Source organism: Cricetulus griseus (assembly GCF_003668045.3).
Source record: "Cricetulus griseus strain 17A/GY chromosome 1 unlocalized genomic scaffold, alternate assembly CriGri-PICRH-1.0 chr1_0, whole genome shotgun sequence".
Taxonomy (NCBI): Eukaryota; Metazoa; Chordata; class Mammalia; order Rodentia; family Cricetidae; genus Cricetulus; species Cricetulus griseus.
The window spans coordinates 31200271-31219010 of NW_023276806.1; the positions used below are offsets into that span (position 1 = coordinate 31200271).

At 43.1% G+C, this 18740-nt stretch overlaps 2 protein-coding genes across 16 annotated transcripts in view; one reads left to right on the plus strand and one right to left on the minus strand.

Moving 5' to 3' along the window:
* The window catches only part of Ank2 (ankyrin 2), an 842037-nt gene that overhangs the window by 168416 nt on the left and 654881 nt on the right, over nt 1–18740 (plus strand). The gene's annotated exons all lie outside the window — the stretch shown is intronic.
* Nucleotides 14150–18740, minus strand: part of Zgrf1 (zinc finger GRF-type containing 1) — a 56360-nt gene continuing 51769 nt past the window's right edge. For 2 of the 5 annotated variants that reach the window (XM_027395670.2, XM_027395671.2), the window contains exons 23-26: nt 16478–16654; nt 16211–16345; nt 15267–15528; nt 14150–15087 (exon numbers count right to left, since the gene is read on the minus strand). In XM_027395670.2, the coding sequence (XP_027251471.1) occupies nt 14951–15087; nt 15267–15528; nt 16211–16345; nt 16478–16654 (711 nt within the window). In that variant the 3' untranslated portion in view covers nt 14150–14950. The remainder of the gene's footprint in view (nt 15088–15266; nt 15529–16210; nt 16346–16477; nt 16655–18740) is intronic. The other 3 variants (XM_027395669.2, XM_027395673.2, XM_027395674.2) reach the window with 3 other exon arrangements.

Consider the following 18740-nt stretch of genomic DNA (forward strand, 5'->3'; position numbering starts at 1 on the left):
ATCAAATAGTAGATTTAAAAAAAAAAAAAAAAGCCTTCGTTTGGTTAGGAAATGGAAGGGGTACATACCGGTGGCAGGCAGTAGGCACTTTGTGAGCGAATGTGTTTGAGTTGTAGAGAAACTCATGTAGGACGATTTGGGCGGGGATCTCACAGAGACCCTAGAAAGGGAGATAGGAGAGCAATTGATAGGCATTTAGAGAAATAAACGCACTCACTTGACACACTCATTTTAGGTGCTACACAGCGAGGCTTCACGCGTTGACATAATTTGGGGGCTTCTGGTGCAGGAAGGGGTGGGTATCGACCACAGGTTAGACCAGAAGGTACTTTAATGTGACTTCCTGTGTGGGTGGCAAAGGCAGGAGGGCTGCTGCTCCTAGGAGCGAATGGGCCACGCTGACTCTTGTGTGACCTCTGTTCCACTTGGGATGGGCACCGGATCTGCTTTTTCAATGAGGAGAGAGAGAGAGAGAGAGAGAGAGAGAGAGAGAGAGAGAGAGAGAGAGAGAGAGAGAGAGAGAGAGAGAGAGAGAGAGAGAGAGAGAGAGAGAGAGAGAGAGAGAGAGAGAGAGAGAGAGAGCGCTACTGGACTTGGAAGGAAACTTGTTCTGAATTGCTCGTCTGCCCTTAGCTCCCCTCGCCTGCACGCCCCCTCCTGTCACTCTACTGAATTCTCCTAGACGCAGAACCAGAGCTCCCCCAAAGTGAATCCTGGGCAGGGTGTCATCTGGGATAGGTAGCGGGTGTCACTAGACTCCAACCCTTGAGATGCTTTTTTGCGGAGACCTTCAAACTGGGAGCGTCTTGAGAGGGGCTTTGGCAGTCCATCCGAGCCAGAGAAAGAGATTATCCACAGGTCTTCGACTCCTTGTTTTGTAGCGACTGAAAATAAGTTGAATTTCTGAGGAGAGTGGTGCCAGAGGTCTTCCGGTTGGCACGTTTTCCCCGGAGTGCGAACGAGCAGGATTGGTGGGCATAGGGTGAAGAAAAGGGAAATTAAGGTCCCAGGGAAGACATTTGGTCTTTGCAGTTCCCCAGACTTCAGAGTTTTCCGTCAAATTGAAGATGATTTTATGTTGCTTTTTGATACGTTTTCATTTCATTTAAAAGCAAATATCCTAAATTTAAAAGCATTATTTCATCTAGTTCCTACTAGATCCTGTCAGAACAGTGTGATTTCCCTTGTAGACAGGACTGAAATAACAAAAAGACATAAAAGCCACATTGTGTCCTCAGTATACAGCATCTGTCCCCCTCAGAGTGTCTTCTTTGGGGTCTTTTCACTCTGTCTTGGACCCCTCAGGAGCAGAACATTCCGGAAAGCAATGCGATCTAAGCAAAATGTAGATTCGGAGTGAAGGATGTAGGCTAGTCCCAGTGCTGCAGGTGCTCGTGACCATTATTTTATAGGTACTGGTCATTGACACCAAACACTTAACCATCTTCAAATCCCCCCTAAAAGGAAGCCAGCTAAGGGTCTGTTTGGCCTTGGCTGGAAGGACGGGAACTGAAGGGACATGTGGGAGTGGACGCAGAGTTTGTGTTTGTTCCTAAACTTGAATGGAATAAAGGATGGGAACAGTGGGATCTGATGAAATGATCAAAGACCATTAAAACAAATACCAGAATGATGAGAGCAACCTGCTGTGTAGGCCTGGGGACAGCTCCACCTCTCCACAGGGGCTGCCTGCAAGGAAAGACAAGCCACTAAATTAATGCAATAGGAAACAAAGAAAGGCTTATTTGGGTATCAGTAGAAATACATCTCTTTGGGCAAGCTGGGTTTTTTTGTTTGTTTGTTTTGTTTGTTTGTTTGTTTGCCTAGCCAGGGAGTGCTGGGTGACTTAAAGACACAATGTTGGCAGAACATAATCACAATTCAGTTAAGCACAGTTTTAAAGGGAAACCTTGTGAGTCTTGTGTATCTCCAATAACAATGACATCAAGCTGGGTCTGACACTTGGTGCCAGCAGAACACATAATGGAAGTCTTTCGTTGGTAATTGGCAGTATTGGGGTGTCTGACTCCCCACTTCTTTATCCTATTGTCGTTTTATGTTGTTATGATTCCCTGAGTAGGTACATGCCTTCCTTTGACAAATCCACACCTAAAGGGCTGGAGAGATGGCTCAGCACTTCACAGCACTTGTTGCTCTTGTAGAGGTCACCCTCTTCCGGCCTTTCCCCTCCACTTCTGGCCTCCACGGACACCAAGCAAGCAAAGCACTCATACATATAAAATAGAATAAACAAATCTTTCAGGGGTTCTCTGTGTAACCACCCCAACTGTCTTGGGACTCGATTTGTAGACCAGGCTGACCTCGAACTCTCAGAGATCCACCTGCTTCTGCCTCCTGAGTGCTGGTTCTAAAGGTGTGTGCAACCACACCCAGAAACAAATCTTTCTAAAAAGAATAAATCTACATTACACACAGAATTGTCTGAGCAGATATTGACAAATGATAAAATAGCATTAAGATCGGTTGCATGTTTTCTTATTATGGAGGTTTTCTTCAAAGAGTACAAAATGAAGCTGTACAGTGGTGGTGCATGCCTTTAGTCCCAGCACTTGGGAAGCAGAGGCAGGTGGATTACTAGGAGTTCAAGACTAGCCTGATGATCTACAAGAGCTAGTTCCAGGACAGGCTCCAAAACTCCACAGAGAAATCCTGTCTCAAAACAAACAAACAGGGGCTGGTGAGATGGCTCAGCGGTTAAGAGAGCACTGGTTGCTCTTCCAGAGGTCCTGAGTTCAATTCCCAGCAACCACATGGTGGATCACAACCGTCTGTTGTGATCTGGTTGTGATCTGTTGAGATCTGGTGCCTTCTGGCCTACAGGCACATATACAGGCAGAACACTTTATACATGATAAATAAATAAATCTTAAAGACAAACAAGAAAAGATTACAAAATGCAATTCAGCCGGGAGTTGGTGGCGCGTGACTTTAATCCCAGCACTCGGGAGGCAGAGGCAGGAGTTCGAGACCAGCCTGGTCTACAAGAGCTAGTTCCAGGACAGCCTCCAAAGCCACAGAGAAACACTGTCTCGAAAAACCAAAAAAAAAAAAAAAATGCATTTCAACATTGTAAAGAAACTTAAGAGTTGTGTGCATACTCAGATTTTGGTATTATCGATTTCTAATTCATTTAAATATCAAAATGTCGTGGGCTCCTAGATGTTTGACTTTTTGAGTAAGAAGCACTTGTTTGGTTCATGCAAGGGGCGTGTCTTAGATTATTGTGTGGAGTATGGATGTGAAATTTTGAAACTAAGAATTGTGATGTTTGTGCTGTAGCTCTCAGAAGCTGCTTTCTGTGTACGACTTTCTCTCTCTCTCTCTCTCTCTCTCTCTCTCTCTCTCTCTCTCTCTCTCTCTCTCTCTCCCTCCCCCCCCGTGTGTGTGTGTCTCTCCAATGCTCCCTGTCTCTTATTTTTTGAGACAGGATCTTGCCATGTAACTCTGGCTGGCCTGGAACTCACTATGTACACCATCAGCCTCAAACTCTCAGAGATCCACCTGCCTCTACCTCCCGGGTTCTGGGATTAAAGTCCTGTGACACAGCATCCAGCCTTCTGCCTGACTAAAACACTTCTATACATATTTCTCAACATAAAAATATTTAAAAAAGAAAAGAAACAAGTCCAAAGGCAAGCCGACAACGAATACTGGGCAATCCAGAGGCCACCTAACGGATCATGTTCAGTTGTCTGGATAGCAGATTTCTAGTTGTTCAACCATGTGTTCATTTTTGCTGGGAAAATGAAAAAGCAATTTTGATTTGTACTCAGCTTTGTGCAGGCGTGACCAATGCCCGACATCCTTAACTAGATCCTTCTAGCATTCTTTTAACTTAAATAAATTCAAGAGGCACTTGTGTGGTCTGAAAGTTTGTGTAGATGAAACCCTGGCTGAAATGTGTGTGAAGGGGGCGGGGAGCGCGTGAATAGCCCTGGCGAGGCTGGCGACCCAGGGCCGCGCCTGTCCATAGCGTGAACTGTCCTAAAGGGTCAAACTGTTCATCTTCAGTCCCTCTTTCAGTGTGCAATCCTACTTTAAGAGAACAAAAGCTCAAAGCATGCTGTTATCACGAAATGGGAGCCCAGTGATTTAAACTCATCCCCAACCAAGCCTTAGAAAGGAGGCGGATTGCGTGTTGCAGGAGAAAAAGTTGAAGTAAGGGGAGGGGTTGAAGGGGTGGAGAGCTTTAGAAAACCTTTGTTCCTTCTGAGAAGCTTGAACTTTGAGATGGCCCAAAGCCCTAAAGTTTAGGGTAGGTGTCTCTGTGGGGAGGTCAGCACTTCGACCTCACAAGTGGCGAGAGAGGACAAATGGTCCAGACTTTGGCAGATGACTATCGGGGCGTGAAGGAGGGAGCCCTTCCTTGGCTAGCCCGCGACGCTGCCGCCAAGAGGGCGCGTGTCTACACTCTACAGACAGAAACTGCTGTGTAGCCTGAATCCTAACCCTCCTCGTGAGCTGTCCGAAAGGTGGAAAAATAGCGAGAAAGTAATGTTAGCAAATATTTGTAGGGTGCTTGGGGCTTCCCCGAGAGTTAGGGGTGCAGGGAGCTGGGCTTGTGAACAATCCGCTTTCTTTGTAAAACAATCCTGCTCTTATTTAATTAATAAATTAATTGGCAGAGTTTCTCTGTGTAGCCCTGACTGTCCTGGAACTCATTCTGTAGACCAGGCTGGCCTTAAACTCAGAAATCCGTCTGTCTCTGCCTCCGAGAAACTCTGGGATTGAAGGCATGCCGCCCCCGCCTGGCCCAATCCTGAGATTTTAAGGTTAGTTATTGGTGGTGGAGGCAGGAGAGAGAGAGTTCGGCTTTCAGAGAGGTCTCTGGAGCCAAGGAGCCACGGTAAGTAGTGTAAAGTCACACCTGCTGAGTTCTGGTTTCCCCAAGCTCGGGTTCTCACTCTTTGTCCTCATTAGATCTGGGGAGGGGAGCCTGCGGTTTCCACCAGGAGTCCCAGAGGGGTCCCCACTACGTGACTGCGCTAGCTCATCCCAGTGCCAGCCCCTCTTTCGGCATCTGCCAGCCCCTCTTTCGGCATCGGAAGAACCAGTAAGGAATAACTGAGGTCAACGGACTTTCTCCCAGGTCTGAGACCACTGCTCCAAGCCCAGCGGCGTGCTCTGGGTGACGCCAAGCCACACACTGGTGACCCGGCTTGCCTCACGGGGTCGGGTAAGTGTGGGGTGGGCCCAGTCTAGGTCTTCCACTCATTTCCCCCCAGCCAGCTCTGGGGAAGGCAGAGCCAGGAAGACTCTAATCACTGGTGCTCCCCTCTTCTTCCCCACGAAGGAAAGAACTCACTGTGGGGAGATTCTGGCAGCCCCGGCTAGCTCCCTGCTTGTTTTTCTCCGGTGAGGGGGTAAGAATAGCCGATGCCCGAATGTGAAGTTGGGGGGGGGGGCTTCTAAGCAGAGAACTCCTCCCCAAGCCTGTGTGCCTGCAAAAAGGGACATTGGCTATCCAGGGAAAGTGCAAGAAAGAGCACTAATCGCTGAACCAGGAGACAAACGCGATTACCAGCCCCGAGCTCTGAGTCAGAAAGTCTCATAGACTTTAAGATGTTAATCCTCCGCATAATCCTTCCTTTGGCGTGTAGGAATAGTGCAGCCACAAGAGTTGTTTTGTTATTTATATTGGCGTTTAATAAAACTCAGCCAGTAGTGAATGGGCTGCCCACTCTCCAATGGTAATTAATTCCCTATTTCAGTGACCCAATTGTCCTGGGACAGAGCAGTGGGCCCGTCCCGGTGCCCCGTCCCCCTTTGTGCGGGCACACTGCCCTCGCGCTTCAACAGCTATGGAAACTCATTCTTTTGATGTCATTCAAGGACTTTCCTTGGGCATCTTCTAAACTTCAAGGACCCTTTTCTTTCTCCATTTCATGAAAAGCGGTGCTAGCTTGACCACCTCAGTAGAATGTAATGATTTGGTGAAAGGGCTCTTTGGGGTTTGTCTTAGGAGTTAGAGAGAAAGGAAATTTGGCAGCCTGCTGCCTTCAGAAACTGTCCCCAACCTGGAAAGTACAAAACTTATGCAGAGAAATGGATGAAGATCTTGAAAGCTGATTCCCCTCCCCCTTGTTTTCCCACTAAGGAAAAGGAAAACAAAAACCTAGAAACAGTTCTAGAAATAAACAAGAGTGATATTTCTAATAAGTTTGAATTTCAGCAGACACTATTTCTTAATCTTTGTTTCGGGAAAATAAGATATTTATTAATTTATTCATTGCCCTCTCCCTTCCTACATTCAAGGATACTCTTAAGAGCACCCAAGACATGCCAACCACTGGGCCAGCTCGGGGAAACGCGGGGGTACACAGCATGGGCACCATTCCATAGCTGCATGGAGCCTACACTCAAGGGAACAGAATTTTGTTTAAACTACAAGCGTCTGAAAACGGTACAGCTATGAAGACAATGCATAAGTGTAATAAAAAGACGAGAAGGATACTTAATTTTCAAAGTTGCAAGAGTTATTTAAGCACCCTCCCTTAACAATTCAGGATGGATATATGCATATACATATACACATACATACATACATACATGCATACATACATATTCTTTCATTCTCCCTAGTGTTACTCCAGCTCATCCTATGTGCCAAGCCAGGAGAGAGGCACCGGGTCCGCACTTGGGGCGAACCACGCCGTCTCCTGGCTCTGCAGTTGGTCAAAATACTGACTTGAGCTCATGCTTCTGCTGGTGCAGGCCTGGGCGGAGCTGGCTCTCCCGGCCGGGAGGGGGCGGCCGCGGCTCGCCGGGCAGCGCTCCCCCGCACAAGTAGCTCTTCTACCTCTTTATATGCGCTTCCAAAAAAACTTCGCAAGTCACAGAAACAATTCAGAATTCAACTAAAAAAATACAGAGTGAACCATATGGCCTGGGTGGCTCGAGTCGGCTGCATTTTCCTCCAGACAAAGAGGGGATTGAGAGTTGAAGGAAAGGAGAAAAAAACCTACTTTCCGGCTGATGAAGCTGTTGTCTGGAGGCAATGATCCCAAATCTGAAGGCTTTATTCCGGCTCCGACGGAGACGTGATATGTCATATGATTAGCATCTCTCATATTTACAAGAGAGGTATGGGCTGCCAGTCTTGAGAAAAAGGCGAGAGAAAGAAGGGGCATATGCTGAAATGGATTTAGCATTTGAAAGAGAGAAAGGAGATCGGATAAATACACTTAAACGAGGATTTAGTTTTACTCCTGTTGAGTTCTAATGGATTGTTGATTGAGATTTTAGGGGCCTGGAACCGAGGTGTCAGCAGTAATTTAAAGGAGGTATTCACTGCCCCAGAGCCTCTTTTCTCCATCTCGCCCGCGCGCCCCTCCTACCCCTCACTCATTCACGCCTAGGAGCAGTGCGGGCGGAGGAGGCTTTTATAACACAACACCGGGCCTTCCTCCAGCGCCCAGCGGTGAAAAGGGGCTCCTGCAGCCCGGGGCGGCGGGGGCTGGTGCGACCTTCGGGCCACACCTGAGCCTCGACAGCTAGCGACAGCAGCAGGAGGGCAGCGAGCAGGCGAGGTCGCGGCTCCCCCTGGCGGGACTTGGCAGTACGACGCCTCCCCCGGTCACACTCCACCAGTCCCGCCGGGACCGAGGCGACACCCTTCTGGAGTCTCCACCTGCTGCACCCCGAGAAGATGTGCGGTACCCAGCCTGCGGATTCATACGGCGAATAAAACGAGGTAGACTTACCAGCACTTCCCCTCGGGGTTCTGATGGCAGTCAAGCTTGTGAACAAACGACACGTGGGCCTCAAGGACCTCAAGACTGTTGTGAGAATTTCAGTCTAACCAGAAGCGACGAGGCCCAATCCAGACAGTGAACCGGGCTTAGCAGTACTTCTCAGCGCATTCATATGGTGTGTGCACATAAACGTTGTCCTTGCCGGTGGCTCCTCTCTCCCTCCCCCGCTCTCCCCTCCCTCCTTCCCTCCCTCCCTCCTTCCCTCCCTCTCTCTTCTTTTTTCAAAAACAGGATTTTAGAGCCCTGACTATCCCGGTACTCTCTCTGTAGACCAGACTGGCCCTGAACTCTACTTCTACCTCTGCCTCTACCTCCCGAGTGCTGGGACAAAGGGCATGCACCATCATCGCCCATCTCTGTGTCTCTCTGTCTCTGACCAACGAGGTATTATTAGCAAATGATGATTGTTAAGAGTAGCAATATACACATAGGATTCACTTCATCAGGCTTGGTACCAATCTTCCTTACATACAGAGCCATTTCACTGGCCCCTTAATTGTTCATTTCTCTTTTTTTTAATTTAATTTTATTTATTTATTTGTTTATTGTGTATACAGTGTTCTGTCTGCATGTAAGTCTGCAGGCCAGAAGAGGGCACCCGATCTCATTACGGATGGTTGTGAGCCATCATGTGGTTGCTGGGAATTGAACTCAGGACCTCTGGAAGAGCAGCTAGTGCTCTTAACTTCTGAGCCATCTCTCCAGCTCCTGTTCATTTCTTATTAGATATCGTGCATATAAAGTGTTAGTGACAGAGCTGGAGAGATTACTTGGTAGTTAAGAGCAACTGGCAATGCTCTTGCACTCATGTCTCCAGACTCATGATAGCCTATAACTCTTTACTCCTGGAGGGATCCACATATGACACAGACACAGATACAGATACATAAATAAACATACATCTTAAATAAATAAAAATATTGCAACTGAAAGCTCTTGGGAGAGGGCAAGTCAGTTTTCTTTAAGAGTGCTGTCCCTGGTAAGTCCCCGTTTTCTTATTTTTGAGGATTTTTAGAGTATACTTTCCCTAGAAGAGAAAAACTAATTTCCCGATGCAATATTGTGTACAAAAAAGTCAAGAGAAAAAAATGAAAAGATAGTTTCTAAGACTATGGTATGAGTCTAACAAGAAACTTTGAAAGCACAAAATAAGCTATAAATTCAAACAAAAAAAAACTATGTCAAGATTAATTAAATCTGAAATAGTTGATTGCTGCAAATAGGACACAGTTTCTTTAAACTTCCCTCCTGGAAAGAATCAAATTCACCACCACCACCATAAAAAAAAAAAGAGGGGGGTACAGTTTTGTTGTTTTTGTGAATCTGTAATTCCATCCTTGGCAAATCTTCAGGCCATTTGAGTTCTGTTGGGTGAACACTTTCTCAGAAGCTGAGCAACAGCAGGCTAGACGACACTGCTTTAGGAACCAGACACATGCTTTAAGATAAATATCTAGCCACTTCCAAAGAACTGCACTGTGGTTTGGCTTCTCCTCTGGCTTCTTCTGCTCCCACTACCTCGTAATGCTGTATCAGGTGATACTGTTCTCTGTGCTGATTCCTGGGCACAGATTATTTGCTCACAATAGACTAATGAAGAAACAGTTCTTCATTAAGGTAGCAGCCTTGCCTTCCCCAACACTGATTTTTCATTTCCTTACAAAATGTGTTACATGGAATTTTAAAATAATAACTAAAAATACACTTCAAGTAGTCCATCAGATTCAGTAGAATGGCCTTTAGTTTCAAGCATCAGGCCAAAAAGGTACAACTGGACAGCGATTTCAGCCATAATTCAGACAACTGGAACTTGTAACTTTATATTTAAGGAGAAAAATCTGTATCTACCAAACCATTATTTCTCTTTAATCATCAAGGTGACTTGATCAGTTAGAGTTGGAACACCAATTTAGAGTTCAGGGAAGCCTGTGGACACTTCTGCCATTTTGTCATTAGTTAATGATAATTGGACAATGCATCCCCCTCACTGGCCCTCCCAAGACAGGGTTTCTCTGTGTAGCCCTGGCTGTCCTGGAGTTCACTCTGTAGACCAGGCTGGGCTCGAATTCAGAGTGCTGGGGTTAAAAGCTATCTCAACCACAACCAGCCTTTTTGCTTGTTTTCTGACTTTTTTAGAGGTTAATTTCTAACACATACCTGCTGAAATTTTTGAGGTAAGAGAAACTTGAGAGAGAGAGAGAGAGAGAGAGAGAAAGAGAGAGAGAGAGCACCACAGTGACCCAGGAACTTCTGTAAAAAGCAAGACACACAGTGAACCGAACTATACCAGATAGGAACTCTGCATACGACTCCACCTTCATGCAGATATCAAAGAAGATATCATTGCCATTATCTGCTGTGGGATAATCCTTCTGTCCACAGTGAAAATGTGTTGCTCTCATTGTTAATAAAAAGCCGATTGGCTGATAGCTAGGAAGGATTTTCAGGGCAGAGAGAATGCTGGGAAGAAGGGTGGAGTCAGGAGTCACCAGCCAGACAAAGAGGGAACAGGACATGTACAAAATAAGATAACAAGCCATGAGCCAATGGCAACACATAGATGAATAGAAATGGGTTAATTTAAGTTGTAAGAGCTGGCTGGAGACATGCCTAAGCTATTGGTCAGGTATTTAAATTGTTTCCAGCCTACTTTTAGTATCTTCCTCTTGACTTTGAAAGCATGCCTTTAGTCCTAGCACTTGGGAGGCAGGAGATGTGGATCTCTGAGTTCAAGAGCAGCCAAGACCATATAATGAGATCCTATGAGATATATATAGTAATAAAATAGGTGGTGCTTTTAAAAAGAAAACAGACTCTCTGGTCACTCTACATTGTTTTCAGCAATGCTGACTGAACCCAAAGCCTTGCACCTGTGGCCACGTGCTCTCCTACACAACTGCATCCCCAACCCTGTTCTTAATTCTTACATCACTTGGTGGATAGCATTTACTGCTTACCTATCTATCATGTTAGTGCCTGTACCAAATTACAGATGCAAAGCACGGTCTGAAGAGCCCTGGACACTGAAACTGTTTGTATCAGTTCCTTCACTGACACACAGTGGTACCTCATTCAGTTAACTTGCTTACTCAACATGCATGGCACCTAAGAGCAAGTATCATGTCACACAAGGGTACTGAGATCATCAAGTCTTTCTGGACTGCTTGATGTTCATTACATTTTTGCTATGCCTTGAATCCGTACCTATCTGATGGCACCATGTTGTTCAAGAAGGTTATTATCATCCATTCAAAATACCAAATAGGTCTTATAATACCTAAAAGGAGCCACAAGAACAATGAAAGATGCCATTCTCTCTCTCTCTCTCTCTCTCTCTGTCTCTCTCTCACACACACACAGACACACACACACAGACACAGACACACACACACACACACAGACACACAGACAGACACACACACAGACACACAGACACACACACACACACACACACACACACACACACACACACAGCAATTTAAAAGTGAATTAACTTTACAGCATGAATGTTTTGCCTGCATGTATGTCTGGGCACCATGCAGGTCAGAAGAGGGTGTCAGAAACCTTGGAACTGGAACTATAGAAGGTTGTGAGCAGTTATGTGGACACTGAGAATTGATCCTGATTCCTCTGGAAATGCAGCCAGTGATCCTAACTTCTGAGTTATCTCTCTGGTCCCCTGGCAGCATATGTTAAAGAAGGGGAAAGAAGAACAAGAAGAGGAAGAAGAGGAGATGAAGAAGGGCACATTCCAAGAGTGGACAGAGCCCAGTGTTGGTGCTTCTAGAATGCTTGAAGGTTTCTCTGTAAGGGAGAGTATACCTTGCCCCCAGGAGCTAAGGTTAGAGTAGCATGTAACCAGTTTCTCGTTGCCTGGGCTGACCCATAAAACAAGCTGCACACACGAGTCATGGAGACTTGAACTAGATATCCTGTTGCCCACTTCCTAATTCTTTACACATGTGCAACACACACAATCTCACACACTCATTTATCCCCACTCAGATTTGTCTAATTAGAGACAAGAAAATTAAGGAAAACCAATAACTTAAAAACTCACAGAAAAGGTTTAGATTTTAATCAGCACAACTAGTGTTTCTGGGCGGAAAAAATGGAGGATTCAGGGAGAGGTGAACAGTATTTTTCCTTGACTGTATAATCAAGTCATATTAATGCAACCTGGACCAAACTTACTTTCTGCTCGTGAGTATTAACAAAGCAGGCATTTCAAATCAGTGCTGAGTTAATGTTTTTAGAGCAATTATGTAATTTTCAAAGCCCAATTACCTGTCAAGTAAATCACCAATTTCCAGTTCATTCTTATTTAATATAAAAAAATCTAATTAGTATAAAGCTACTTCACAGCTGCCTTCAAATTAAACTGTAGTTGAGAGCATGCAGCCTTGGGGGTTTGCCTTGGCATTTCCAATCGAATGTGTTTGCTCAAATGTGAAAGAATAATGCCAAAAGTTAAGTTTTATTTTGAAGTTTAAAACTGGGCTTTGTAACTTCTGAATTTAACTTGTAATACATGTTTCCAAACAGGATTGGCTGGAGGCGGAGGAGAGAACCATAATATAAACATGTTGTCTTCGACCCACTTTTGATTATCAAATCATGAGGATTGTAAGAATGACCAGCCTGGCTACTAACACAGCCCAGTTGAGTCCCCTTTCTTCTATTTTCTCATTTTTGTTTGTATACAAAATGTTTTTTTTTTTTATGACATCCTCATACATATTTAATCACTGTAGCTTACACATATTCAATCACCCATTAGCCCTTTTTTTCTGTGGGCCCGTCTTCTTCCCCAATAGTCTCCCTTTGACTTCCATATCAGATAGGTAGAGATCTGCCTCAAAATAAAACATGTAACATTTGTCTTTCTCCCATTACCCTCTCTTGTCTCCCCTCCCTTCTCCCCTTAAATGCCTTCTACCTACATAGTCCACCTTCAGCTCTCATGTCATTTATTTAAAAATCTTCATTCTGCATATAATAGAAAAATGTCTTTCTGGATCTGGCTTGATTCGTTTAACATGGTGATCTCTAGTCCTCTCACTTTTCTGGGAATGTCATAATTTTGTTGTTCTTTACTGCTGAATAAAACAACATTGTGTGTGCACGTGCGCGCACGAGTTCCAGGAAAGGCTCCAAAGCAACAAAGAGAAACCCTGTCTTGGAAAAAAAAATGTTTTATTTATTCATCTTATTTTGTGTGAGTGCTTTGTCTGTATGTATGTTGTACACCACATGCATGCCTCAGAAGTGGTGAGCCTCCACCTGAGTCTTGGGAATCAGACTCTGGATCCTTTACAAAAACAGCAAGTGCTCTCTCTCTCTCTCTCTCTCTCTCTCTCTCTCTCTCTCTCTCTCTCTTCTCTCTCTCTCTTTTGAGACAGAGTTTCTCTGTGCAACAGCCCTAGCTGTCTGGGAACTCGATCTATAGACCAGGCTGACCTCGAACTCACCTGTCTCTGCGATCTGCCTGTCTCTGCCTCCCAAGTGCTGGGAATAAAGACGTGCGCCACTGCTGCCCAGCCAGCAAGTGCTCTTAAACCACTGAGCCAAGGGCCAGATATTTTGTTTTTTGAAGCTATTGTGAATGGGATTTTTCCCCCAGAAATTCCCTCTTAGAAAGTTTTATCAGACATAAAATTTACCAGGTTTTTAAATGCTGACTTGTGTTCTGCTCCTTTGTTAAAAGCATTTAACAGATCTAAGATTTTTCTGGTGGAGACTGGGTATTTTAAGTATTGTATTTTAAGTAGCATCTGAAAAAAAGGGATACTTTGTGTTCTTTTATGGTTTTCATTTCTTTTATAACTTTTTCTTGGGTTATTGTTCTAACTAAAATTTCAAGCATTATAAGGGATTAAATTGGAAGAAATAAGGCTGGGTATGGTGGCACACACCTTTAATCCCAACACTTGGGAGGCAGAGGCAGTTGGATCTCTGAGTTCAAGGCCAGCATGGTCTACATATTGAGGCCAGCCAACCAGAGCTGTTACAGAGAAACCCTATGGGAGTGGGGGAGGGATGGTGGTGGAAAGAGTAGACACCCGATTTTGGTGGAAATGAGTCAGCTCCCCTGCTGTATACCATGTGGGGGATCCAGGACTGAACTCAGGTTGTCAAGTTTGGCAGCAAAGTGCCTCTATCTATTGTACCATCCTGCCAGCCCTCGACTGGTAAGCTTTCATTACAAAAAAATTCAAGGAAACAATTTCCTATATTCTTGAAATAAATTCTAAAATAATTCTTAAATACTAAATGACTTGGGTCAGTCACTAAAATGTTTTATTAGCTAAAAATAAACACACTGATATCAATTATGATCAAGACTACCATTTTTTCCATCTGGATATAAATATAGTCCTTTATTAACAATGCCTAAGAATCATGTAGACTCAAGTGGTTCAAAACTTACATGTATATATTTATAGAGCAACTATAAATATAGAAAGACTAAAGCAATTTGTTAATGAATATCAGAATAGTGGATTTCTAAGTAATTTTGTTTCCTTTTATATAGCTTCTGTATTTTTCTATTAAGAGAACATGTTAGCTTTAAAACAAAAAGGGTTTTACCCATTTACTCTACATAAATACCAGTAAGTACCGTGCAAATAAACACACAAAGAGGAGACTTGAATAGAGCTGAAGGTGGCTTGTCCTGTCCATTCCCCTGGATACGTACAGAACCTACTGTATGCAGCATAGTGCTGCACCTCACCTTCTCTTTTGTAGTTTTCACTGTGAATAGCTTTAGTTTTTAAATGGTGAGACAGTTCGAGTATTTCAAGTTCAGAAGAGTCTGCCAGTGGTCTTGACTGGGGCTGTGCTCCAGCACACGAACTTTTGAGACCATTGTGTATTTTTTATGCATACTGATATTCTCAGGAATGGTTTCCTGACTCGTGTAAAAAAAATTTTTTTTTCTCACAAACAAGACATCTGCCTGTCACACAAGTATCTGCCCATCTTAATATAAAATGCAGACCTTTTTAAGTAATAAATTTTTACATGCATTTATTTGGCGTGTTATTTAAATAATGTAACGTTTTGTATCAGGGGCTTTACAATAAAGAAAAATATTAAAAATATACAGTGTAAAAAAGATTCTGAATTTACAATACCAACACTCCTGGCCATGTTTTTTGTTGCTGTTTTTATTAATGAGAGTTATACTTAGGTTTTTCTTTTTCCTTTTTCTTCTGTTTTTCTTCTGCTTGTTTTTCAAAATAGTCTCTAAGAAGATGGTCCAGCTGTTGTTCACAGTGGCTTGCATGTTGCAATCCGTCTTCCCTTCCTTAAAGACACAGAACATAAGAACTGTTCTTTACAGGGGTTTCCATGTCCTTGTCCCTTCAGGCATCTCCCAAGGGGACATGGGCCCTAGCTATTCCTCACAAATCACCCAGGGATTAACCCCACAAAGTCAGGTGTGATAAAAAAAAAAGGCTTGAAATAAGTACATTTTTATTTTACCTTCACAGTGTTGAATTACACGCTCCCACAGTCGATTTTTCCTCAAACAGGATAAACTTCCCACAATCAGCAAATGCCTCCTGCTTCTGGTCAATGCAACATTCATTCGTTTCTCTGAATCGATGAATCCTACTTGTCTTGTCCTCACACAGGACAGAATAATGATTTCCTTTTCAGCGCCCTGAAAGGCATCCACAGTGGACACCTGCACGGCTTTAGCCTCGGGATGGTCGAAGTCCATAGCACTGAGTAAATGGCAAATCTGCAGAGAAAGGACAGGTTCAAAAAGTACAGAGATTATGAAAAACTTTGTCCCTACACTGGTCAACACAAACATTGGAGTAAATTAATTCAGAAACATTTTATTTCCTTCTTATGACTATGTGAATTTAGGTAGAAAGCTAAAATTAAAAATGACATTATTATTTATGAAGCATAATCAAGTGATGATTAACCTACTGCAGGGATTTTATTTATATATGCTAATTTGAGCTGATAATAGTTAATAATGAAAAGGAAAAAAATACTAAGAGTGAAAAGATTAGAAGAATCTACTTAGAAGTAACTGGCTCTTACGTACATTAATGCCTGGCATCCATCCTTAATTTACTGATGAAATGTAATAAATGCAAAACATTTTGAAAAACAGAGTCTCAATTCCATCTGTCCCCAGACACAAAGCATACACCACATTTTCTTCCTCTAATCTGTTTATTTGCATTTTGTCCCAACAGCTGTAAGGTGAATTTAATTAAACCTTGTTAGGTTTACATTGAGTTATGCAGAAAAAATCCAGGCAAAAAAAATACATCAGAATGTTCTTTTTTTAAGTACAAAAATGACAGCCCAGAGTCTCAGGCACCAAAGTGACCTACTGCAAAGTTATACCAAATATCATAGAATATGATGTTTAACATGTGACAAATATCATGTGTAGCACACACCTTATACATCTGTGATTTGTATAGTGTTATCACCCCAATCATGGAGCCTGCTATCCCACTTGCGATCAGTGATTGGATTAGCTTGAGTGTAAAAGCAGCTTCTGCCACGTTTTGAAAGCTGTTCTCTCTTTCAACCTGGAGTAAGAAACAGATCCGAAATTATCTTCCCAGAAAGGCCCTGGGAAGACTGAGTGAAACCATACAAATAACAACAATATAATTAAACCAAGAAATTTAGTGATTCCCATCAACACTGATGTCATTCACCTGCTCTGCTCCAGTGACGTTATAGAAACATAGCGTGGGTAGCCACTCCACTACAGGGCTCCTCTCTGTCTCTGAAATGCCATTCATGAGGTTTCCTTCATAAAACAGATCATTAGCTATGGCACTGATCACAGGGTGACAGCGGTATTGGGTTCGCAACACAACGGGTTTGTGACCCTAAGAAATTTAGATGGAGGAAAACAAAAAATTAAAACACAGTATTTCCTTTTTTCTAGAGAAAGAGAAATCATATTTAAAACTTTCTAATGTTACATCACATTCTTGGATAAATTATAACAATGAGAGAACAGACTACAGATAAAATATTTTAAAACAAATTATAAAAAGTGTGTTCACAAGCCAGGTATTGGTAGCACACACCTTTAATCCTAGCACTGGGGAGGCAGAGGCAGGCAGATCTCTGTGAGTTTGAGGCCAGCCTGGTCTACAGAGTGAGTTCCAGGACAGGCTCTAAAGCAATACAGAGAAACCCTGTCTTGAAAAACAAAGTGTGTTCACAGACTATAAAATAAATAAATAAACCAAATCTTAATGTTCACCTCCCTGCCTCCCCACAGCATTATGCTTTTATAATCTTCCTGGAGTTTGGCCTAATAATTAAGGTCCTTAAATATTAGGCAGGCCTGGTGTACAAGCCTGTGATCTCAGCTCTAGGAAGGCAAAGGTGAGCAGATCGCAAGTGCAAGCTCTATCTGGACTAAACAAGGAGTTCAAGGCCAACTCAGAGACTGTCTCAAAACGTCAAGTGAAAAGAGGGCTGTGGTGGTTGCCCAATGCAATGTGTTGCCTAGCATACACCAAGCCCTAAGTCAACACCTGCTACCATACAAGAGTTACAGACAGTTTGTTCCCTTTCTTCCTTGATAATTCAGAATATTCACGGCAGCTCCAGCTCTTACCACCCCAGTGAGCTTCTGGAGCACACTACCTACTAAACTTCCTGGTGTTATTAAAACATATTGAGTAGATGCAAAGCATGCCAATAAAAACTTATATAGCAAGTGTAGAGTTAATGACCCCATGATCACAAACTGCTACAGAGCCACTGTAACAAAACTGCCAAAACAGAGTGAAACAGAATAAAGCACCAAGAAATGAACCCAACCATATACTGAAAAAGACAGCTTTTTCAGGACTGGTGCTGGGGAAAAACACTATCAAGTGCAAGAATGAAAGTGAAGTTCTATCTCTCAATCTGCAAAACAACCAATCCAGAATAGAACAAAAACCTTAGTATAAAACCTCAAACTGCAACTGCTAGAGGAAGTAAGGCAGGGGCAAGGATATAAACAACACACAAAATAATACCAAGAAGCAACAAATGGAACTGCATGAAATTAAAGTTTTCTACATAGCAAAATAAACTGTGAAGAGTGTGAAGAGAGCCTGGTGAATGGGAGACAATCTGACAACTATACATCGGACAGGGGATTAATATCTGAAATCTCCAGAGTGCTCCCAAAATACCAAAACTCAAACATTAACCCATCATTAAATGGGGAAACTGACTACACAGTTCTCAAGACACATACACGTGGTCAATAAATACATTAAAGTGTTCAACATCCTGGGACATTAAAATGGCTTGGCAGGTAAAGGTAATTTTTGCCAAGCCTGAAGATCTGATTTTGATCCCTGGAACCCACGTGCTAGGGGATAACTTACAAAACATTGTTGTCTTGTGACCTCACATGTATCATGGCATGTGCGCCCCCTACTTTGCCCCCAAAATAAGTAAATGTAAAAATAAAATAAAAATAAACATTCATCATCCTTAGCTATAAGGGAAATGCAAATTAAAACTGTTTTGAGATTCCACTTCACCCAGTCAGTATGACTATCAAGAAAACTGGAGGGGACTGGAGAGGCGGTGCCATAGTTAAGAACTGGCTGCTCTATATTCAAATCCCAGCTCTACATGGCAGCTTAACCACTGTCTAACTCCAGTCCCAGGGGATCCAATGCCCTCTTCTGGCCTCTGCAGGCACTTCACACACATGGTACAGACATACATGCAGGCGAACACTCTTATACATAAAAACAAACACAATCTCAAAAATAAAATTAAAAAAAAAAAGAAAGAAAAACAAACACATGGTGACAAATGCCAGTGAACATGTGGAGAAGGAAACCCTTTGGTCTCACATTGGTAGGAGTGAAAAGCAATTTAGCAACTATGGAAAATCAGTATGGAAGTTCCTTGTAAAAACACAACTTAAATATATAAATATGTGTTTTTCTA